The sequence below is a fragment of the Phalacrocorax aristotelis genome, chromosome 2, assembly GCF_949628215.1.
Source record: "Phalacrocorax aristotelis chromosome 2, bGulAri2.1, whole genome shotgun sequence".
NCBI lineage: Eukaryota > Metazoa > Chordata > Aves > Suliformes > Phalacrocoracidae > Phalacrocorax > Phalacrocorax aristotelis.
Window position 1 is genome coordinate 610023 of NC_134277.1, and position 24266 is coordinate 634288.

The following is a 24266-nucleotide window of genomic DNA, read 5'->3' on the forward strand; positions in this document are numbered from 1 at the left end:
TCAATATTTGAGGAAAAGGCTACAAATGAGCAAATAAGATACAAGCAGCATAACAGACAACCACTTGGCAACTGACAGACATTACCACACGTGTTCTTTGTTGGATTTACTACATTAAACGTCTTTTAACCACCAGGTAACTCACAGCTGGGTGTCCTGGGAGCCAGGCTTGGTAGCTCAGCCGTCAGATAACCACAACCCAGTTACACTCCAGCACGCACCAGCTTGGCAAGTCTTAACTATGGTGATGTATTTCTGGGGTTTTATTTTTGGGTGGGTGGCGGGGTTTGTGTTGAGATTTATTTTTCACTGGACAATTCCAAGGTAATCAGCTCCAAAGGTAAGCGGCAGAAGGTTGCTGCCCATGCTGAGGTCTGAGGCATGCTCTGGTCAGAAGAAACAGCTGCCAGACTGTTAAGAATGGAAATTTAGCAGCAGTTCCTAAACCCCAGTTAAGCAGAAAACTCATTACTTGGACATATCTGGCAATTTCTTCTAAAATTTTACATTAATTTTAGAAAAGGGCTCAGAAGACGCTGTACTAAAACCAGAGTCCACTATTATGATAGTTTTTGCTAAAAATAAATAAAGATTTTCTATTTACACGTTCTATTCAGTTCTATTCACACATTCTAAATAAAAACACAGCATTGTTTAGCAACCGCTTGGCAAAACCTTGCCTTACCTTCCCGCTGAAGTGAGACACCAAGGCAGCTCGGACAAGTTTGCGCTTCTTGTATTTGCAAACTGGGCGGATTCTAGCAGCGATGCAGGAGTCGTCCGACACAGCCGCGAGGTTGTTCAGCCGGTTTTGTTTCCCAAATCTCTCTTCAACATTCACGCTGAACAGAGAGCTGCTGCTGGAGGAGCTGGTGTGCAAACTGCAACCAAATGGAAAGCAACTCCCTCAGAGCAAGAGCGGCAAGTTGTAATTCTGTGTTTGCTATTATGGCTGTGACACCCAAAGACTCGTTAGCATTTACGTCAGCAGCTAGGGCTTACAGCCTTGCCCTCATCACGCTTTTAGTCTTTGCTACGTTCTCTCTCAAGGGTACGTAGAGTTCTGAGCATTTCGTTCTCACCATAGAAATAGACACTGAAGGGTTTAAGAGCTGTATTTTCATCAGTTAAGGACAGAAAGTCTTAAAACCAGTGCAGATGTGGCAGCCACTAATGCCACATGTTCTTTCTCCAAAGAACATCAGCCAGCAGCTCAATTTATCATCTGACAATAACAAAGTCATTTACTCCCCATAAAAAAAAAGATAACCGTTAAACCTAAAAACATTGGCAAACATTGTGAACATGTTGCCCCTGTGCTCGGCCCTGGGGAGGCCCCACCTCGAATGCTGGGCTCAGGTTTGGGCCCCTCGGGACAAGAAGGCCCTGGAGGGGCTGGAGCGTGTCCAGAGAAGGGCAGCGGGGCTGGGGCAGGGTCTGGAGCACAAGTGTGCTGGGGGGCGGCTGAGGGGGCTGGGGGGGTTTAGCCTGGAGAAGAGGGGGCTGAGGGGAGCCCTTCTCGCTCTCTGCAGCTGCCTGAGAGGGGCTGGAGTGAGGGGGGGGCTGGTCTCTGCTCCCAAGTCACCAGGGACAGGACGAGAGGGAACGGCCTCAGGCTGCGTCAGGGGAGGTTTAGGTTGGGTGTGAGGGAAATGCCTTCCCTGCCAGAGGGGTCAGGGGTTGGCACAGGCTGCCCAGGGAGGTGGGGGAGTCACCGTCCCTGGGGGGGTTCAAACACCGTGCAGACGTGGCACTTGGAGCCATGGTTTAGGAGGCCTGGGGGTATTGGGTTGGGGTTGGACTTGATGATCCTCGAGGTCTTTTCCAACCTTCGTGATTCTGTGATTCTCTGGAGTTGCGGTTAAATCTAAGTTTAAATCTCAATAAGCAAATACAAGTTTATTGCCTTGCAGTATAGCCTTCTTCTGGAACCATCTGTTAAACATTGCCTTTGTAAAAAATCTTCTTTGTAATTGGTCACACGTTCATATTATAATTTAAAAACCTTAATTCATCTGTTACTTTTGCTGATCCCAATGAGGCATGATAATTTTCTTCTTGATTTGCAAAGCAAACATTCTAGTAAGATTAGAAGTTTAAAATCTGTATTTTTTTCGTGTGAACCAGCAGCTCCTTGTCCTTCTGGAACTGGGGGGCCCAGAACTGGCCGCAGCCCCCCAGGTGTGGCCTCACTGGGGCAGAGCAGAGGGGGAGGAGAACCTCCCTCGCCCTGCTGGCCACACGCCTTTCCATGCACCCCAGGACACCGCTGGCCCCCTTGGCCCCAAGGGCCCGGTGCTGGCTCAGGGTCACCTCGCTGCCCCCCAGCACCCCCAGGGCCTTCTCAAGTTTGTGTTACTTCCTACAAGAAATGCCCCTCTAGAATCCTCCCAACACAGAGGCATACCTATTTCAAATTTTTACAACTGAGCTGTACATACAGAAGCCTTTTAGCTAAAGATCCCTTTCTTAGCTACTATCACCAACGCCTTAAACATGAAATGACTTCGATCAACCTATAAGAAGAGGGGAACTAACCAGTTACACACTCCGTTGACTGGGCGGGGCGACGTGGCGCAGGCTCCTAGGGGTGCTGGAGACCCACCCATGGGGACGCAGGAAAGGCTCTGGCACACGGGGTTTCCCACAAACTGTGTGAGATGAGAGCTCTGCAAGAGAAAGGAAAACTCAGGAAAGCCTGAAATGATAATGAAACTGAGGAAGGACAAGGGCAGAGAGGCAAAAAGCCCAGAAAAGCAAAAAAGCAGCGTAATCTAAGGAGCATTCTGCAATTACAAATAACATTGAAATCAAATGTTCTTGTTTCCATGTAGTTCATGTAAATTCCAACAAAAGAGTTCATGTTTCCATGTGAACAAGCACGGGCAATTTAGTCAATTGCATTTCAAGCAACCTCCAAATCAAAGTTCATATTTTAAATGCATTCTTAATCATCACAGAATAAGTACCACAGCAGAGCTTTCAGTTCTGGAGACCATTTTCTGAGCAAGACAGCCTCATTTTTGAGCTATTCTGCCTTTTCCACTAGACAAAGAGCTTACACTGTACTAGAGTCTGTACTAATTTCATAGCCTTCTGAATTTTTAATGAAACACTAGTATTATTTAAGAACATTTGATGTTTCTCCATACTCATTGGACAATTCTGAAGTGTCAAAATGAAAATACTTTTGATTCCCACGCCATTAGACCCCCATCCCCGCAGTCACTGCACGCGTAGATCTACATTCCCGTTAATTAAATGACAAACCCCTACAAAGATAAAGGAGCACCAGAAGTACAGCTTTCCTCATACTGCTCTATCAACGTCACAGCTTCGTCCCTTGAAGGAAGCCACCTCTTGTCAAATAATTGATACAGGGGATTACTGAGTCACAGGCCCTACCTGGACCACAGCGTTCAATTGGCAGAGCTTCCATTGACCTGTTTATTTCCTTTTTGAACAATTTAATTTTGCCATAGAATGTTTCAAATCTGAATGTAATTATTGACTCGACTCCTTTTAGTAGGTATTTCTATTGTACAATGAAAAACACCTCAACGAATCATCCCATATTCCATCTTGAATCTATCAAGCACGATCTCTCGCCCCATCCGCCCAAGAGTTCAGCTACTTATTCTTAAAGCTGACTCTGCAGCTTACCCTTCCACATATCGGAGTACCTTCCCTCAGAATTTGCAACGGAAAAAATTCAAGCTGGCTTTCCAGAAACAGAGGAGTCTTAATTGTATTTTTTTCCCTATGTCCTCTGAAACATGAGTGTGTTCCCTGCTCTGCAGCTGCAGCTTGTGAGAGTTGACCCTGTCAACTGCCATAACTACATCAGTGGACATGGCAAGGGCTATGGATGTCATCTGTCTGGGCTTGCGTAAGGCCTTCGACACAGTCCTCCACAGCACCCTTCTCTCTAAACTAGGGAGATACTGATTTGTTGGGTGGACTGTTTGGTGGGTGAGGAACTGGCTGGGTGTCACATCCAGAGGGTCGTGGTCAACGGCTCGATGTCCAGATGGCAACACGTGACGAGTGGTGTCCCCCAGGGGTCTGTACTGGGACCGGTGCTGTTTAGTGTCTTCATCAATGATGTAGACAGTGGCATCGTGTCTACCCTCAGCAAGTTTGCAGATGACACCAAGCTGAGCGGGGCAGGTGACCCACCAGAAGGACAGGATGTCATCCAGAGAGACCTGGACACGCAGGAGAGGGGGCCTGGGAGAGCCTCCTGAGGTTCAGCAAGGCCAAGGGCAAGGTCCTGCCCCTGGGTCGGGGCAGCCCCCGGTACCAACACAGGCTGGGGGATGGGGGGATGGGGAGCAGCCCTGCGGAGAAGGACTTGGGGGTGCTGGGGGTTGAAAAGCTGGACACGAGCCGGCCATGTGCGCTCACAGCCCAGAGAGCCAGCCGTGCCCTGGGCTGCATCCCCAGCAGCGCGGGCAGCAGGGCGAGGGAGGGGGTCCTGCCCCTCTGCCCCGCTCTGTGAGACCCCCCTGCAGCGCCGCCTCCAGCTCGGGGCTCCTCAGCACGGGACAGACACGGGGCTGTTGGAGCGGGGCCAGAGGGGGCACAGAAATGCTCCGGGGGCTGGAGCCCCTCTGCTGCGAGGCCGGGCTGGGAGAGCTGGGGTTGTGCAGCCTGGGGGAGAGAAGCTGCGGGGAGACCTTATTGTGGCCTCCCAGTGCTTAAAGGGGGGCTGTAGGAAGGGCGGGGGCGACCTCTTTAGCAAGGCCTGTTGTGACAGGCTAAGGGGTGATGGTTTTAAACTAAAGGAGGGGAGATTTAGACTGGATATAAGGAAAAAAATTTTTACTATGAGGTTGATGAACCCCGGCCCAGGTTGCCCAGAGAGGTCGGAGATACCCCATCCCTGGAAACATTCAAGGCCAGGCTGGCCAGGGCTCTGAGCAACCTGATGTGGTTGAAGGGCTCATGGCAGGGGGTTGGACTGGATGGCCTTGGAAGGTCCCTTCCAACCCAAACCATTCTGTGATTCATAGCTTTGCAGAAGTTAAGGCTAAAAGCACCCCTTAAGTCACTTGGTGTGGTATGACCTGCACACCAGAGCCACCCACCACCACCCAGAATTCCCAGGTTCCGAATGCTACTGCAATACATCAATCCTTTAAAAGGGTCCTTGAAGCCATCACACGCAAACAACGTGGGTCAGAAGTACCAGCAACACCCAGACTCCAGCAACAGCTTCAGGTCAGAAATGAGAATTTTCATAAACACTGGTTTCAGGCGTTTTATGACTGTAAACTCAATCACTTCCCACAGACCTCGCACAGTGACTTAAGACACAGTAGATTTCTGTGGTAGGGTTTTGTTTTGTGGTTTTGTTTTCCTTTGTGTTTGTTTCATTTTAGAGACTCTAAGAATACAAAAAAGTACCAGGTTTTTTTTTAAAAGCATTAGGTGAAGCAGGTTCAGTAGTCACATTTCAAATACCAAGTGCTAGTGAGCTGATATCAGCCGATGCATTAATATAGGAGAAAAAATAGCATAAATTAGTTATAAACATTAAAATAGTACATTATTTGATGTGATTAACAAACGGATTTAATTAAAGTTTCTTTCTTTGCTTCTATCACTCCAAAATTAAAAGTTTCTTGATTACTGACCTGCGTCTGTGTATTATAGAGGAAACGGGAAGGAACAGCATCTCCTTCAGGGCACCTCGGGGCAGGAGATGAAGGCGAGAGCCACTTATTCTCTTTGGAGGCCCCCAGTGACACAGGACCCCATTGGCCCTGCCTCATCACCAGGTCTGCAGGCTGCCAGGCACCACCAAGGACTACGGGGCCCTGGGGATAGAAAGTGACAGCAAATTCCACTCATAGAAGCTGCAGCACAACAGATATTTCTTAAGTATACTCTAAAAGAGAAAGAAGCAACTTAGGAGTTACATTTCTAAGGCAACTTCATTAATTCAAAATTTAAGTGCTCTCTCTAACCTAGGGGAAGCAGTTTAAGGAGGAAACATTACTAGGCCAACATCAATGCTGCTTGTTTTCCCTAGAAGAGCTGTCCACAGCCATGGCTTGCAATGAACGTGCTGCTTTCAAGGTCCTCAGCTCTGCCCACAGCTACAGGGTGTATAACTGAGAGCAGCAAACAGGAAATCAAGGCACGACAGCGCCCACAGGACGTGCCTTGCTCGGTATCGTTGCCCACGGACCAGATGACACCGGTGACTGCTATTTTAGACTAGACCGTTCAGAGAATGTAGACTATTAAGAATAACGTGGCAGTAATTAACGAGTACTGCTCAAAAGACGATGATTGCCATGATTAAGATGACCATCCTCTCTTCACGCTATTTCATTTCAATTTTAATAATGTGTGAGGAGAGCTGGCCACGCCACGGTTCCGCTTCTGCGGCTCCCGTCAGAGATACCCGTTTCACCCTCACCAGCGTATGCCTTGTGGCAAAACACACGATGCTGTACACGCCAACCTGTTTCTCTTGACCATCTTCTCTGCGCTCAACCGCAGTTTCTCACATCAGCAAAACATCTCTTTAGTAAGAGAGATTGGTAGAAAGTAGCTGGAAATTTAGCATTCCTTACAGGGAAATTCAGTGTTATTCACTGTGTGGTCTACAATTTACGGCACCTGTGGTATAACTATACACGTACTTGTGAACAGAAGAAACTATTACACAAAACAACTTATTTCATGCGTTTGCATTCATGTCTGTATAAACATCATAATTGCTTGAGAACAGTAGCTGCTTTATAACAAACTAAAGATAATCATAAGCTAGTTTGGTTAAAGAAATACTGAATACAGTTAAGACAAATTCCAGTTACTTAGAAAAGATGCAAAGCATCTAAACAGAGAGTGTTCTCCTCCACATTAGAGACACGCTAGAGACAAAAGTCTAGGGCCCTTAGGAATCATTATTTTCCACAGCATTAGAGTAGAATCAAAGAGCAATTTAGATCAGAAAGTAAACCCGGAGGCCATCTGGTCTAAGCCTCCACTCAGAGCAGGTCTGACTGATCCTCTCGTTGGCAATCCTAGCCAAGAACGCCAAGGAACGAAGGCTTTCCTCACCTGGGATCTTGCAGGAGCGCCTACAAAAGTGTACGAGGAGTAAAGGTATATGGGCATTGCTCTTTATCTTTGTTGGAGGCACATTCTACCCCAGTGGAATAATAAGTTTTAAATTTCTCAAAAAAGTCATCCAACATATTTGGCTTATAAAAGCTGAGGCAAAAGGAAAGTGCATTTATCCAGAGAAAGCAGACAGATATGCCAATCAGGACAATAATTAGAACAGTTTTCCTTCCCAAGAAAGGGCAGGAGGAAGGAAAACTCTCAAGCCAAGTAAAAATCCACACATTCTATGTTTTTTCCAAAGTCGAGGGGAACAGGCTTTGCAGTTTACACTGAAAGCCAAACAGATCCAAAAGATTTCAAATCAGATCATGAGAGTGATTTCAAAAGTTCAGAAGCACCTTGAAAGGATTAACTCAAGTGTTTCCAGAGACTTTTACAGTGGGCTGAGAGGCTCTTACGAGGGGAAACCCCACCATGCATTTCAAGCGTCTGAAGATGGAAAGCTTTGTTTAATTATTTTCCAGGAGATCTAATCACATAGAAGTAAATACCATTCCAGTCAAGAAACAAGTATTCACCCTACCTATTTTCTACCATAATGCTTCTCAGATATTGAATTGAAACATTAAAAGGTCATGTCCTGGGAGAAAAGCATAAAACTTGTGCACACACTGCTCCGAGATTTAAAGATCCCCATGCTTTAAATAGCAATACTTTTCAGCAGGAGTCAAGGCTTGAAACAGAAAAGGCATCTCCGAGCTCTGCCGATGGTGTCCTGGCATGATGCCAGTTCAGAAACCAACACCTGCAAGGACCAACTGGGTGGCTTCTGCCATCGTGGAACCCTGTTCCATTAATGAGCTGCTCTGCCTGGACAAAACGGTGGCATTAAGCCTCTCCTCTCCCAGCAAGCTCAGACTACAATCTTTGTGAAGCAGAGAGGTCACAGCCTGCAAAAGACAAATGTAACACCCTCTTACTGGTACGGGGCCAACTCAAAAGCTCAAAAGCTTTCTCCCTCACCCTTATTTCTACAGAGAAAATACCATTCTGCTAAAGAAACAGCCCATTAATAGCTTCCAGAGAATCTCCCACATCATAAAACAGAAGGCTAAAATTACCTTGGCAGCACGAAGTCGCTTGTAGAGAGCTGTCTGCTGTCTTATTCGATATTCCAGGTCGGAGATTTGAGCCTGCAGCCACGTCCAACGGCAAATAATGGCTGCTCTCTCCATTGCCCACTGGCACTCTGCATGGTGACGTCTGAAAAGCAAAAGTTTGCTTGTGCTTATCATTTAACGGTTTCAACACCAAAACCAATCTGACAGCAATTCAAGAACAGTGTCTCTATTTAAGAGTGATTAAGAGTTTGTGGCAGATACAGACAAATTACTTTTCCCCCAACAAATTCACCCAGTATCTAGCCTTAATTTACAACTCTCAGCCTCAAGACAAGGTGGCCGATACAATCCAGCTGTGCAACAAGATGTATTAGAAGGGAGCAGGTATCGTTATTTTGACTATCACAGACCAATGCAGGAGTCCAGATCTTTCTAGGTGAGCACAGAAATTACTTCCCTCCTCTGCAGGCTCAGGGGTGGGGAAGTCACAAGAATGGCCTGAAGGGGCAGAGTCCCAGCTTGTGCTGCTGACCACAGAGCAGAACTAACCCGTATTTGTGACTCTCCTCACAGCTGCTTGTGTAACGCAGCCTTAAAAACCTCCACCGACAGAAATCCCGTATGCCCTTCCAGGAGGGACGCCAGTCCTTCACCACCTTAGCTGCAACATTTCCAGCCTATTGCTTGAACCTCCGTTGCCGTAAGAGAAGGCCATCGCACCAGTGCCATGTAGAACAGCAGATATTAAAACACCCCCACTTCCTTTCTTTATATGTAAAGTTCACTGAAAGTTACTGTTTCAATGAAGGCTGTCTGTAAAGGACAGTACCGCATCCTCTAGCGGGCTCAGCAGCCGGTAAGCGGTGTTTACGTGCCAGGCACTGCGCAGTAACCTTACGGCCTCCCAAACAGCATCCCTGCGTGTCAGTCAGAACCCTCCAGTTACAGCCAGACAAGCACGGACAACCCACACTACAGCACTTGAAGAACCTGTCAAGCCCAGTGCAAAGACAGCCTATGGCACCCACTGTAACACCTGGCACAGGCGTTACACCCATAGGGGAAAAAAAGAAAGAAACAGACAAGGTTCTGCATCTAATAAGGTTTTTAATTTCTTTTGCTAAAACAGAAAAACTACCTTGTATAACAAGTTTTTTCATTGTTTTAGTGTTACAATTTCAGCCATACGGCCTACTACCCAGACCCACAGACTCTCGTGTCACTACAAACAGAAGCACACAGGGGGGCATTTATTGACAAGAGCTTTTCCACAGAAGAAAATACCTGATATTCAAGTACATTCTTGATCAACAATGAATCACAGGATGGTTTGGGTTGGAAGAAACCTTCCAAGGCCAACCCCCTGCCATGAGCAGGGACATCTCCCACTAGATCAGGTTGCTCAGAGCCCCGGCCAACCTGTTCTTGAATGTCTCCAGGGATGGGGCCTCTCCCACCTCTCTGGGCAACACATTCCAGTGCTTCACCACAAAATATTTGTCTTGTATCTAGTGTAAATCTCCCCTCCTTTAGTTTAACACCATCACCCCTTGGCCTGTCACAACAGGCCTTGCTAAAGAGGTCGCCCCCACCCTTCCTACAGCCCCCCTTTAAGCACTGGGAGGCCGCAATAAGGTCTCCCCGCAGCTTCTCTTCCCCAGGCTGCACGACCCCAGCTCTCCCAGCCCGGCCTCGCAGCAGAGGGGCTCCAGCCCCCCGAGCATTTCTGTGCCCCCTCTGGCCCCGCTCCAACAGCCCCGTGTCTGTCCCGTGCTGAGGAGCCCCGAGCTGGAGGCGGCGCTGCAGGGGGGTCTCACAGAGCGGGGCAGAGGGGCAGGACCCCCTCCCTCGCCCTGCTGCCCGCGCTGCTGGGGATGCAGCCCAGGGCACGGCTGGCTCTCTGGGCTGTGAGCGCACATGGCCAGCTCGTGTCCAGCTTTTCACCCCCAGCACCCCCAAGTCCTTCTCCGCAGGGCTGCTCCCCATCCCCCCATCCCCCAGCCTGTGTTGGTACCGGGGGCTGCCCCGACCCAGGGGCAGGACCTTGCCCTTGGCCTTGCTGAACCTCAGGAGGCTCTCCCAGGCCCCCTCTCCCGCATGTCCAGGTCTCTCTGGATGACATCCCGTCCTTCTGGTGGGTCACCTGCCCCGCTCAGCTTGGTGTCATCTGCAAACTTGCTGAGGGTAGACACGATGCCACTGTCTACATCATTGATGAAGACATTAAACAGCACCGGTCGCAGTACGGACCCCTGGGGGACACCACTCGTCACGTGTTGCCATCTGGACAAGGGGGAGTTTTAATTCACAGCTCTGAATGAGGTGACCTAGGGCTCTGGGCAAGTCTCGTGGCATCACTGTGGAGGGGAGAGCTGGCATCTCAACCTGGAATGCAGGACAACACACGCCTTTGTAGGCTGTGAGGATCCTACAGCAAGGTCGTCCTTATGAAATGAAAGCATTCTTCTTTAAGCTGAGCAGTGATAAAGGCACCGTAGCAGCCTCATGTGACAGCAACCAGGAGACCAACCACCTCAAGAGTCTGCATGGCTATAGCAGGTCCTTGTGCACCCCTCCAGGAAACCTGTGTGCTCAAGCACCTTTCTGAATGGCTGTACACTAATGCACACAGCATGGGGAATAAATAGGAGGAACTAGAGGTCTGTGTGCGGTCACAGGGCCATGGTGTCTTGCAATCATAGAGACATGGTGGGATAGCTCATGTGACTGGGATGTGGTCATGGATGGCTACAGGCTTTTCAGGGAAGACAGACCAGCAAGTTGCTCTTTATGTGAGGGAGTAACTGGAATGCATCGAGCTCTGCCTAGGAGTGGAAGGAGAACAAGTTGAGAGCTTGTGGGTAGAAATTAAGGGACAGCCAAAAGTGGGTGATACTGTTGTGAGCATTTGCTACAGGCCACCTGATCAAGAAGAGGCGGTTGATGAAGCCTTCTACAGACAGCTGGAAGTAGCCTCACAATTGCAGGCCCTGGTCCTCATGGGGGACTTCAACCACCCTGATATTTGCTGGAAGAGCAACACTGCCAGCCATGCATGATCCAGGAGGTTCCTGCAGAGCATCGAGGACAACTTTTTGATGCAGGTGGTGGAAGAGCCAATGAGGTGAGATGTGCTGCTCAACCTTATCCTAACAAACAAGGGCGGGCTGGTTGAGGATGTGAGTTGGGGGTAGCCTTGGCTGCAGTGACCATCAGACGGTAGAGTTTAGGATACTGCGAGGTAGAAGCAGGGCTATGCGTTGGGTTACAACCTTGGACTTCAAGAGGGCCAACTCTGGCCTCTTCAAAGACCTGCTAGGAGGAATCCCATGGGCTAGGGCTCTGGAAGGCAAGGGGGTCCAAGAGAGCTGGACAGTATTCAAGGACCACTTCCTCCAAGCTCAAGTTCAGTGCATCCCCAGGAGGAAGAAGTCAGGCAGAGGCGCCAGGAGACCTGCGTGGATGAGCAAAGAGCTTTTAGAGAAACTCAAATGGAAGAGGGAGGTTCAGAGTATGTGGAAAAAGGGACTGGCCACTTGGGAAGAATATAGGAATGTTGTCAGGGTGTGCAGAGATGTGATGAGGAAGGCCAAGGCCCATTTGGAATTAAATCTGGCAAGGCATGTCAAAGGTAACAAGAAGGGCTTCTTTAAATACATCAGCAGTAAAAGGAAGACTGGTGAACAAGGAAGCGGCCCTGGTGATGCAGGATGCAGAGAAGACAGAGCTACTGAATGCCTTCTTTGCCTTGGTCTTTACTGCTAAGGCTGGCCCTCAGGCATCTCAGCCCCCAGAGGAGAGGGGACAAATCTGGAGGAAGGAAGGCTTACCATCAGTTGAGAAGGATCAGGTCAGAGATCACCTGTGCAAACTGTGTCCTCGCAAATCCATAGGCCCCGATGGGATGCACCCATGAGTGCTGAGGGAGCTGGCAGAAGTTCTTGCTGAGCCACTCTCCATCATCTTTGAAAGATTGTGGAGGACAGGAGAGGTGCCCAAGGACTGAAGGAAAGCAAATGTCACTCCAATCTTCAAAAAGGGCAAGGAGGTCCCAGGAAGCTATAGGCCAGTCAGCCTCACCTCCGTCCCTGGAAAGGTGATGGAGCAGTTCGTCCTGGAGGTCATCTCCAGGCATGTTGAGGACAAGAAGGTTATCAGAAGGAGTCAACATGGATTCACCAAGGGAAGAAGAGGCTTGACCAACCTGACAGCCTTCTGTGATGGCATGAGTGGCTGGGTCGATGAAGGGAGAGCAGTGGATGTTGTCTATCTTGACTTCAATAAGGCATTCGACACTGTCTCCCATAACACCCTCACAGGCGAGCTAAGGAAGCGTGGGCTGGGTGAGAGGACAGTGAGGTGGACAGAGACCTGGCTCAGCAACAGAGCCCAGAGGGTTGTGATCAACGGGGCAGGGTCTGGCTGGAGGCCCGTAACTAGCGGTGCTCCCCAGGGGTCTGGGCTGGGTCCAGCCCTGGTCAACACCTTCACCAATGCCCTGGACGAAGGGACAGAGCGTCCCCGCAGCAAGTTGGCTGGCGATACCGAGGCGGGAGGAGCGGCCGATGCGCCGGCAGGCCGTGCTGCCATCCAGCGAGCGCTGGGCAGGCTGGAGAGCTGGGCCCAGGGGAGCCTCGTGGAGTTCAACCAGAGCCAGTGCGGGGTCCTGCCCCTGGGGAGGAACAGCCCCCCGCACCAGCACAGCCTGGGGGGGACCTGCTGGAGAGCGGCTCTGCTGAGAGGCCCTGGGGGTGCTGGGGGGCAGCGAGGTGACCCTGAGCCAGCACCGGGCCCTTGGGGCCAAGGGGGCCACCGGTGTCCTGGGGGGCATGGAAAGGCGTGTGGCCAGCAGGGCGAGGGGGGTTCTCCTCCCCCTCTGCTCTGCCCCAGTGAGGCCACACCTGGGGGGCTGCGGCCAGTTCTGGGCCCCCCAGTTCCAGAAGGGCAGGGAGCTGCTGGAGCAAGGCCAGCGCAGAGCTGCCAAGGGGATCAGGGGCTGGAGCATCTCCCTTGGGAGGAAAGGCTGAGAGACCTGGGCTTGTTCAGCCTGGAGAAGAGAAGGCTGAGGGGGGATCTCCTCAATGCCTATAAATATCTGAAGGGTGGGTGTCAGGGGGATGGGGCTGGGCTCTTTTCAGTGGTGCCCAACGCCAGGCCAAGGGGCCACGGGCACAAGCTGGAACACGGGAAGTTCCCCCTGAACATGAGGAGAAACCCCTTCCCTGTGCGGGTGCCAGAGCAGGGGCACAGGCTGCCCAGAGAGGCTGTGGGGTCCCTTCCCTGGAGACATTCACCCCCCGCCTGGACGCGGCCCTGTGCCCCTGCTCTGGGGGTGCCTGCTCAAGCAGGGGGTGGGACGGGGTGATCTCCAGGGGTCCCTTCCAACCCCCACCATTCTGGGATTCTGTGATTCTCTATCAGTAACTGCACCCATACATAAATTTGCAATCCTAAGATGACCTTGTGGCTTAAAGACTTTCTCAGAGTTTTGTTCTTTTTAAGAAAGGAGTCTAAAAAACATTTGTAGCTTCCAAATCCTAAACACATTTAGCATTTGATCTGAATATATGGGGATTAAAAGAAGCACACATTCCAATAATCCTCACACTGTAAGCAAAATACAGCTATGCAATAGTACTTTGTCACTTTAGAGTTGGAAACAATGGCTAACGCAAACGCCACTTTGTAAGTGGAACTTTGTGGAAGCTCTGGCCTATGTTTTTTGGTTTTGCACCAATAGTTTGCAATAACTTCAAAAAATCTTTTAGTGCAGGCAGGAACCTGCCTGTGAAAGAATAGGGATAAAAAAAATAATTTAAGTTTAATCTTCTGTTCTTAACTCAGGACCACTCACTTCACAATCCAGTGTAATTCAGCTCAAACCTCTACTGCCATGGCAGGGTATGGGCTTTCTTTTTTCCTCTCTTCAGCAAGCGCATGACCTACTTTACAGCAGCACTATGACGGCTACAGGACAAAGACCAGATAACAATTAGGGCTAAAACCACTTGGGCAAATGTTAAGAGACTCCTTTCATCAGTGCGGGAGTCTGCTGTATCTGCATAGGATCAGCTGTGGCTACAGTTTAAGAACTCTAATTTTAATGAAGAAACACATAAAAAATTACTTAGAACAACATATCAAACGTAAGAACAGAGCACTGACTAGATGAAAAAAATAAGATCTCTTAAATAAAGAAAAAACTTTGGATGTTCTTTATATTAAAGTTTCTAGAAACAATTGGGAATCAATGTGTGAGAAGAGACAGAAGTTGGAAGGGGCCCCAAGCTAACCATGCAGCTTCCAAGGAACCTCAAAGAGCCGAGTCAGCACATCAGTGAACGGGAGCCTTCTGACCGCCACGTTCGTGCCAAAGGGAAGCCAAGCCACAGTTTGACTGACCAAATGCTTGGGAATGAGGTTTTCCCATAGGAAGTTTAGCTGGTGCGCTCTCCTGAGAACAGACCAGCTTTTACTGATGCAAAGACCTTAGCAACCCAAATGTTGTACCTTCAAAGTACAGTTTACCTTCCAGCCTGAAATCCGTCTTATTGCAGACATTTTCTTTTACTTAATTAATTTTTTGGATACTACCATCTTCCTCTTCCAAAGACCAGGATTTCATTTTTTTCTTCCTCCTCCAAATTTACCACAGCGGGAACGTGCTGTTTCTAATGCCTGAAAACACTGGGACATCTAACCTCTTCTCTCTCGGTCTTCAAATGTGGCAACATTCACAAATTAAGGTGAACAGGCCTACTTTACTAGATAAAAACAAGCACTGTTCAAGAGCGGCCAGTAAAAAAAATTTTTTAAGTAATTCTGAGCTGAAGATGGCTAAAGAGATTAAATAGTAGGAAAGAGTTTTCAGGCTACAATTCCATTTGGAATTGGAACACCACCAGAACTCCTTCCAACTCCACTCTGATTAAAAAAAAAATTATAGATGATAACAGGAAGGGGCAATGGAAGACGTTAGTGTCCTGGAAGTTACTCAGTCTGAGAGAAAACCACTTCATCAGCTGGTAACACAGAGCCATGGAAAGATGCAAGGCAAACTGAAGGCTTCCTCAGAATTCCTACTTTAGCCTATGAATTCACAAATGTACCAGTATAGAGTACAATAGAAAAAGCTGTGATAATCAACTGCAATGGTCTATATCCATGTAAGTCTTGATTATTTCATAGAATCATAGGATGGTTTGGGTTTGAAGGACCTTTAAGATCACCTAGTTCCAAACCCCCTGCCATGGGCAGGGACACCTTCCACTAGATCAGGTTGCTCAAAGCCACACCCAACCTGACCTTGAACACTTCCAGGGATGGGGCATCCACAGCTTCTCTGGGGGAATAATCCAACAACATCAGTATCTTTTAGAATCTTCTTCTGCAAGTTGAGGTTCTTCTTCTGTTTTACAAGACTAGAATTAAGCCAAAAATCGGGAAAAACACTTGAAAACTTCATCTCAACATGCCTTCACTACAAATAAATGGAAGTGTACAACACCCCTCTGAAATGTTTCAGCTCCCACAAAAATCCAAGCTGAGGTACATTCAAGCAAAGCTACATTGCAAATCAATAGGAAGAACACTGAATAAATACAGAATGTGTCTAAACACCACACATTTCTAAGTGTACGAAAAAAGATCTAGACAAACAAGCCAGAGGAAGATAAAGAGGATCAGCACCATGCTGGGAAAAGCATAATTTTGGGAAATTGCTACTTCAGATTTATGCACAAGAATTTTTTGATCCATTTTTGCCTGCCAAGTAATCAGTTCTGAGGGTTTTTTTGGTTTTGTTTGTTTGCCTTAATAAACAGAGGGAAGCAGGCAGACCACTATAGACTTAGCTCACTGCCTGATGCCTTCTACTCCACCACCTTCTTGCCCTCCTGGCAGATAAAAGCTTCCCACAAACTCCCCTGCAGTTTTTTTGGGGTCCTCTGTCCTGGTATGAATTACTCTCCAAAGGGCTGGCTGCTCTCCGAATGCCGAGGGAGGCAGAATCCGGCCATTGCCAGTTCGCCGATGCTCCGGAGAGAGCCAGTGGAGGCAGGAATGCAACGGTTTATTGGGAAGAGAGCGGGTGGGATTACACAGATTTCCATCTGAACAACCTCCGGGTTCTGAAGTGGAATGAGGACAATTAACATTCAAAGCACTTATTCATCACCGACAGACAAAGAATAACTTCCTGCAGGAAATGCCAGAAGATGCAAGTCTGAGACAGCTTTACTCTCCTTCCCCCCCCCAAGACGGTCATTCCAGCTATCGGTTTCCACCGAACAGGTCATCCCTCATCTCAGAGCGGAGGGAACAGTTACTTCAATAAAAGAGTTAGAAAAAGATTAACGCAGGATCTCTACAACACAGCCAAATCTTAATAGATGTGTAAGGCTAATCGCCGTCTCCCCTCTTTAAAGGGCAGCAAACCTCAGAGCACTTGACAAGATGAAGCCCCATGAGGTACAAATACTAGAGGATCCCATACATACACTGAACCACTCAGCAGATGTATCTGGCAAGTATAAAACATCACCTGGCTTTACAATCTGTGCTAACCAACTTTAAATTACCATACAGAACCACTGCTGGTTTGCGTCTTTCCTAAAAGGCAATTAAATCTTCCCCTGAGATAGCAGTAGCCAAGCGAGGTAGCCCTGCGTCTCTCTCCTCCGCCCCACGACCTCCTCTTGGCAAATACCTAAAACCGCAAACACCGGCTTCAGGAGACAAAGCAATGGAACAAAACTCATTTTTCTACAGAGCTGAGAGTTTCGCACCATGAGCCAGCCCACCTGGGAGCCAGAGAGAGGCTGTGCTGGAGCAGGGAGCGGGCCACCCCCTTTGCCAGCAGCTAGCCGTTATCTTGCTTCTCTTATCAAACTGCATCCTTTGATGGACCACACAAGTACTACTTTTAGACATAAAGTTGAAAAAAAAAAAGCAGTAAAGACCTCTGCTCTCATCATAGCTAGCTGCCAGACTACTGACCGCAGACAGAAAATCAAAACCGATCATTTTGAGTGTCTTGCGCGTTTGCAGTGAAACGCAGGCACGTCGCCCACCACCGAGATCGGCAGCCCTGCCACATCCAACCCGGCGCGTACGGCTTTCTAGTGCACTTCAAAACATTCCTGTTGCAAAAGCACTTTAATTCGGTTCGGAATAGTACAGAAGACCATTGTCAGTGCAGACACTGGGCTTCTAAAAAGCCTTTACCTTCCTAGAGGTAGAAGCTTCCTCTTCTTATTGTTTGTCCCACCATCGACACCGATTCAGTTAGCTCCTTTCTATTAACATTATCGCAAAACAGCCTTTATTTATCAAACCGTGACCAAGCTTGATCCTCTCCGCCCCCACCAGACACATCAGGCGGTCTAACAACAGGCCACCTCTTCCCGCAAATCGGACCGCGCTCGTACCCTTTAGCCAAGGCGGACACAAGAGCGTTACGAAGCGACATGCACTGCAAGGGCTGTTCGAGCAACTCATTTCACAGGTAAGATGTGAGCATCTGACCGAAGGGATGCAAAACCACAGGAGAAAGCACCAGAAAAAGCACATACGGTGAATACTTGGTGTACGAGTTTTCAAGGGGGAAAAAAAAAAAAAATAAATCTCACGAGGAAGATGAGGGGGTGAATACAAGGTAAGATCCCCCATTCTTGCTGCCCTCGGCCCCGTCCCCTGCCGGCGACACGGGGGTCGCTTCGGGGTTTAAGGAACGAAGCTCGGAGAAAAGCAAACAGATAATGAAAGCAAAACAGCATTTTTTCACTCTTTTACCACAAAAAAAAAAACCAACCCACAAACAAAAAAACCAAACCCGATATTCAGAAGAAGCTCTATTAAAACGATGATTTAGACTTAAGCAACGCGGGGAAGGACCGCGGCACCCCCCTACTCACGCCAGGGAGGCCGCGGCGGGGCTCCGCCGCCCCCCGCCGTCCGTCTCGCTCTCCTCGCCGGAGCCGCTGCTGCTGCCGGTGGCATCGGAGTCGCAGTCGCCCTGCGTGGCGCGGAGGCGGGCGGTAGCGCTGGCCGCCAGCAGCCGCAGATCGGGGACCAGGGCTGGCGACAAGCCGCCGGGACCCACCCGCCCCAGGTACCGCACCAGCCCGGCCAGCTGGTGCCGGACGTGCCGCTCCACCTGCCGGGCCTGCAGCGCCCGCAGCCGGCGGCGGAGGCACCGCGCCCGGTTCCACAGAACGGTCTGACGGCCCCGAGCGGCGGCTGCCCGCCCGGTGGGCAGCGCCCACAGCCCCGGGGCCGCGGCTACTGCCGCCGCCATGCGGAGCCAAGGGCGGGGAGGCGGCACCGCGCCTCACGGGCAGCGCGGGCTATCCCCCGCTCACCTCAGCAATGCGCAGGCGCGCCCCGGCCCCGCCTCCCGCCGGTCGAGGCGCCGATCACTCATTGGCTGATGGAGCACGCGCTCCCTTCAGAACCAACCAGAAGGGGTAAATAGTGCCAGCACGTGCTGAGGAGGGGCGGAGCGGTGAGAAGGGCAGGCTCGAGATCCAATCGTAACTCTCAGCCCGCCCCCGGGCTATGTAAGGCGGTAAGGGGGCGGTGCCGCTCTGTGGGAGCGCGACGTTGGGGGAGCCGGGGGCGTCGGCCGCCATTTTGTCGCGGAGCGGGAGGCGCCGCAGTGGTCCTGTCAGTAGCAGCGACCGCCCCGCCCCCACGTCCTGGACACAACGAACAAAGAAGGTGTATCGTACAAGGCCCGCTTCCACCGCGGGGCCCCGTCCTCCGCCCTTGATCCGTTTCATACGCTAATGCAATCCTCAAAGCATCCCGGCCAGTGATTAATCCAGACCAAGTAATGAAAAGTCAGCGTTCAGCCAACTACCCGAGGGCTTTCCGTCTTGTCTGGGCATGAGGGAAGGAGGTGCTCGGCGCACGCAGCTCACCGGGCCGCAGTAGGGAGGAACCAGGTCTCTGCAGCAGGTAGCTCACAAACCACCCTCTCTCCAGAGCAAGATTCTGAGTATTGGTAGCTCATAGAATGGTTTGGGTTGGAAGGGACCTTTAGAGGCCATCCAGTCCAGCCCCCTGCCATGAGCAGGGACATCTTCAACCAGATCAGGTTGCTCAGAGCCCCGTTCAACCTGGCCTTGAATGTTTCCAGGGATGGGGCATCTCACACCTCTCTGGGCAACCTGGGCCAGTGCTTCACCACCCTCACTGTAAAATTTTTTCCTTGTATCCAGTCTAAATCTACCCTCCTTTAGTTTAAAACCATCCCCCTTGTCCTGTCACAACAGGCCTTGCTAAGTTTCAGAATAGTGGGCAAAACTGGAAAAAAACAACTCACACACTTAAGCAAAAACAAGCTTAGACTCTAATCCCATACATCGGTGGACCTCAGAAACACTCCACTGAGTTGGGGAAAGCCTCTGTTGGCAGAGGCTACATGGGAAATTAAGACAGCAGCCACAACCAAAGTCAATGTCTCAGGAAGAGAAGGCAGTCTGCTGCCCCTAGTGCTTTCTAGAATTACCCTGTCGTGGTTCCCTGCACAGTTACACTGCGAGCCAGAATACCAGTTAAGCAGAGTCAGCATGACAGTGCTGGGAGAGGGGACCTGTTCTGTAGGGTGACACCTGAAAACCACACAAAGAAGTTGCAGGGAGCTCCCAAAGCACATAAACTGGAAGAAATGTTAAGACAGAAGAAGCAATGCTTCCACATGTGCTTGTCAGAAGGTGGGATGGTTTATGTTATTTAAAGAAGGGACAGTAATACTTTTATTTGAAGTTTTACTGAAAAAGGTCATAGACTTAGCTATTGTACCCTACAGTGTCTTATCAGGGGTTTATGGCAACTCAATTTATTGATGTAGCAGATTGAGAACATGGTTTCTAAAAACGTTATTTAACATCTGATTAAATATTTTTGCCAAAGTGAAAAGCCAAAAGCAACATTTAAGAATTCAGCGTTCACGGTTGTCCCATTTGCCCATGCAAAACATTCTCCCAAAGGTTTACTTTAAAGTACAGCTGTAGCTGAAGACAGAGTGTCAGCTGTTGACAGTCAAAGCAGGTTTTCCTATGGCAACATAAATTAGTTGAAGGTACAGATGCTCTACTCTGCACTGTGTGGCCTCACCTCGAGTGCTGCGGGCAGCGTTGGGCGCCGCAGGACATTGAGGGTATAAAGCTACTGGAGAGTGTCCCGAGGAGGCCACGGGGCTGGGGAAGGGTTTAGAGGGGAAACCATACAAGGAACGGCTGAAGTCCCTGGGTTTGTTCAGCTGGAGCAGAGGAGGCCGAGGGCAGCCCTCATGGCGCTCTGCAGCTCCCTCCCGAGGGGAGGAGGAGGGGCAGGGCTGGTCTCTGCTCTCTGGTGACCAACGCCAGGCCCCGAGGGGATGGCAGGGAGATGTGCCAGGGGAGGGTGAGGCTGGGCATTAGGGAAAGGCCCTTCCCCCAGAGGGTGGTGGAGCCCTGGAACAGGCTCCCCAGGGAGGCATCACGGCACCAGCCTGGCGATATTCCAGAAGCACTTGGACAAGGCCCTCAGAGACACGGTGTGAATTTGGGGTGTCCTGTGCAGGGACAGGAGCTGGGCTCGATGGTCCTTGTGGGTCCCTGCCAGCTCAGGACATTCTGTGATCCTATGATTGCTGGTCATGTTTTCAGGCCAATGTAATTCAGAAGGAAATTGTATCCATTTTAACAAATATTCACAAAAAGGTGCCTGAGACAAGGCAAAAAATGGAAAAAGAAGAAGAACAAGAGTGTTTGAGAAGGTAATGAGATTTTTTTTCCAAGATCCTCAATGAGCCAGTCTACTTCCAAGGAACTGAGATTTTTAATGTTTAATTGGGAACAGATTATAAAGTTACCTCATACAGGGAGGTATCACTGGGTGTTTTAGAATTATTTCACACTGGGGGCTGGGGGGAAATCCATACCTTTTTTCTTGACCAGTGCAGAACTTGGCCATGTAACTTTTTTACTATCCCAGAATTACCCACATCCTGCCACATCTCATCATGAGAGCCACAAAGAGAGATTAGAAACGCAAGCATGGAGTTTTGTATAAAAAAATTAAGACATGATGTGTTAGCTGCCAACAATCCAGTCTAACAAATTCCATTAGAGGTACTTTTAATATTTTTTTTAGCAGCTTGACTGCACAATTTCCTTTCACAATTCTTGGACTTAATTTAAAAAGCAATTTGTCAGTTTGCTCCAGTATCTGCTTTTCCAGCGTTTAATATGTGGGTCAGATTACCAGCAGCTTTAAAATGTACAGCAGGGAATTTTAACATCCTCCTTCCCAACAGAGGGGATCAGGAAATTATCTTCCTTAGTTGTTCTGTTGTTTACAACTAGTGTACGAGGCCAGATCTTGTCCTTTTTTGGGGTTGTAATTGATTTATTTTTTCAAACTGGCTTCCTGCTTCTAGTGTCTTTAAAATACTTTATTGTTTTTAACAACTTCAGTGATTTGTTCATCAAATTCCATCGCGAGTGTTTCATATCCATTGCTTGTTAGCCTATGTTCACTGGCTTCAATAGAATCCAATTATGAAATAATTTAGGCCAAGTCAAAAGAGCTCTTGAGGCATGCTGTTTAGCTAGATTGGTTTAGTTGCTTCTCTGGCCCTTTGGGTGGTTACGCTCGCTTTCTCATAATTCCGTTTCTGTAAGTCATCCCTAAGCTAAATTCCATGAATTTGTAGTTGAGTTTTACTAAGCCACAGCAGTTTGCCTTTAAGATTCCACCTCACTGCAGTGGCTGTTGGTAGCATCCCACAAGAAAAACAAGAAAGACTCTTGACTTTCTAGTAACAACGCTGAGCTCAACAATTGCATTAATGACAACTGAGCACTAATGACAACTCACCTTCTAAGCAAATACCCGCAGTAACTTTTCAAGTTGATCCTCACAGCTTTTCCAAAATCTGCATTAACCTTTTAATATGGAAAAAGCCTAAGAAAGCTTCAACTCCAATGGATAAAATTACACTAACCTAGTGTTAGGCCCTTTGTCTTTAGGACAGCAACAAGCAAAAAAATATAACCAAGTATGAGCACACGCAGAATGGTATGAGGAAGCCTGCAAGACAGTCCAACGTAACTGGATTGTAAAGGTGTTAGATCTTGAAAGGTCTAAAAAGAGCATCAGCTACTCCTGTAACTCATTGAACGAGAGCTGCAATGTCTGGGCTGTGATAGAAGACAGTAAATGAAAATGAGTAAATGAAAATGAGAAGATCAGATTTCTCTGGGATGTTTCTCTGGGATGAAATGGGATGTTCTACCAGAATTACAGCAAGACTTAATTGCTTGCACTTGTTGAAGACTGAGCAGTTTTCAGTCTCAAAAAACAGAATCTCTGCGTGTGTGTGTATTTTAATACAGTATTTTAATGATTTTAGGAACTTCACTTGGGAAAGAGACATATTTAAGGATGGGCAACGGGGGTGTCTTTTTTCCTAGAGCAACACTGACACAGTCCCTCAGAGGGTGCTGACCCCTCAGCACCTTTTCTGATCACCTCTAAACTTGCTAACGAGTTTCGAATAAACTCATCAGAGTAATTTAAAAACTGCAGAGACACCAAGTTCTCACGTGGAAACGAGGAGTAAAACCAGCCCCCCTTGCAGTGGCGTGGGCTCGAGCGGTCTGGCCACAGCAGTTACAGGGTGATTTTCATGGCTTTTGCACTGCTCACCCTCCGTTGTACAGCTGACGGCAAGGGATGTGGGCTGAAGAGAGGTTAACGGAGGAGCAGCAGTTCAGGGGATACGGCTGGGGAAAATACATAGATTTTTAGGTGTCTAGATGAAGATCTGAGCTATGCCGGGTGGTGGATGGGGCAGGAATACGGCGAGGAGCTGCAATGGTTATGCAGCAGTTTGGTTAACTGGAGGGCAATAGGCGGCAGGCTTTTCTGTTAGTTCTGCTGGATGTGGTATTTTTAAGTTGTTTTTTTTTCAGAACAGAAATAGATTGTTAGATAAACAAAGCTCAGGAACCAAAAAAAGAAAACTCCAAATCCTATCTGTGGTTTTATCTTCATTTTATAGTTACAAGGAGTGATAAACTGTATTTAGACCTTGTCTAAAACCAGCCTTTGCAGCATCTCTTCAGTTACCTGGAAAAGAGACTACAAAGTAATCCTAGTAAAAATACTGTGATCAGTAGGAAGCAAGTAGAGAACTATAATTAAACGATCATGCTTTAGCTGGCTTGACATATTCTCTACAAAGTCATTGTATTACAGCAATTTTCCATTCTAAGCCCCCAGAAACTAATTGCTTTACTTGTTACTTAACGGATGACTTTGGAATTATTATGCCAGCTTTCTAAACTAAGCCCTAATAATGGCCTAAGTTACTCCCCTTATTTTAACACTTTCTTTTCTTGTCCTTGTTCTTATCTGTAGGCGCTGCAGGGGGATGAAGATTACCTGTTAACCCTTCGTCCTTCAGAGTCCACAGAAATAACCAGACTTGATGCCCCCCATCTTCGGAACAAAGGTGCAGCAGCTGGAGACCCCTGAGCAACCGCTGCAGATGCAAATTGTTTATATTCTTTGCCACTTCCTCCCATCCCACGTGCGTCCTTCAGTCTGCCTTACCTAGACTTTTGGTTCTGCGAGCAGGCAGATAAATTTTAGGGAAATTCCAGTTTGACACACTCTTCCCTTTAGACGACTTCCTTTCCACCATGTTTTGGCTCGTGTCCTTTGTACAACCGATACGAAGATAGCTGCGGCCCACAGACCACAGCAAGAAACAGAGACGTTCTGTAAGCTTAAATCATCCTGGGCATCTCAACTCTTCTCGGTAAAGAAAGCTTTTAAGAACATTTTCAAATGTCATTTCAATCTCACCAAAACGAAAGCTTTTCTTGGGACTAGCACTCTGAAAGGTTTATTTTATAAATCTGCGGATGATACAAAAAATCGCAGCGAATGGAAAAGGCCAGAAAAACAGGTGAAGAACACCGCATGCAAATAAGCTGTGACTTAATTGCTAAAACCACGTTGAGTTTAGTGTTAAATGTCCACACTGAACTTAAGACTTTCGAATTT

The 24266-nt window shown here is 48.5% G+C and overlaps 2 protein-coding genes and 1 long non-coding RNA gene across 3 annotated transcripts in view; 1 reads left to right on the plus strand and 2 right to left on the minus strand.

Moving 5' to 3' along the window:
* Positions 1-18576, minus strand: part of LOC142052271 (KAT8 regulatory NSL complex subunit 1-like) — a 28689-nt gene extending 10113 nt beyond the window's left edge. The window contains exons 1-5 of the mRNA XM_075082034.1: positions 18119-18576; positions 8205-8346; positions 5640-5822; positions 2539-2669; positions 686-881 (exon numbers count right to left, since the gene is read on the minus strand). Coding sequence (XP_074938135.1) covers positions 686-881; positions 2539-2669; positions 5640-5822; positions 8205-8346; positions 18119-18501 — 1035 coding nt within the window. The 5' untranslated portion in view covers positions 18502-18576. The remainder of the gene's footprint in view (positions 1-685; positions 882-2538; positions 2670-5639; positions 5823-8204; positions 8347-18118) is intronic.
* The window catches only part of DHX30 (DExH-box helicase 30), a 215867-nt gene that overhangs the window by 156085 nt on the left and 35516 nt on the right, over positions 1-24266 (plus strand). The window lies entirely within an intron of this gene.
* Positions 23235-23730, minus strand: LOC142052285 (uncharacterized). The gene is made up of 2 exons (XR_012658791.1): positions 23640-23730; positions 23235-23324 (listed from the first exon to the last, which is right to left on the minus strand). It is a non-coding gene; the product is annotated as an uncharacterized LOC142052285 (long non-coding RNA).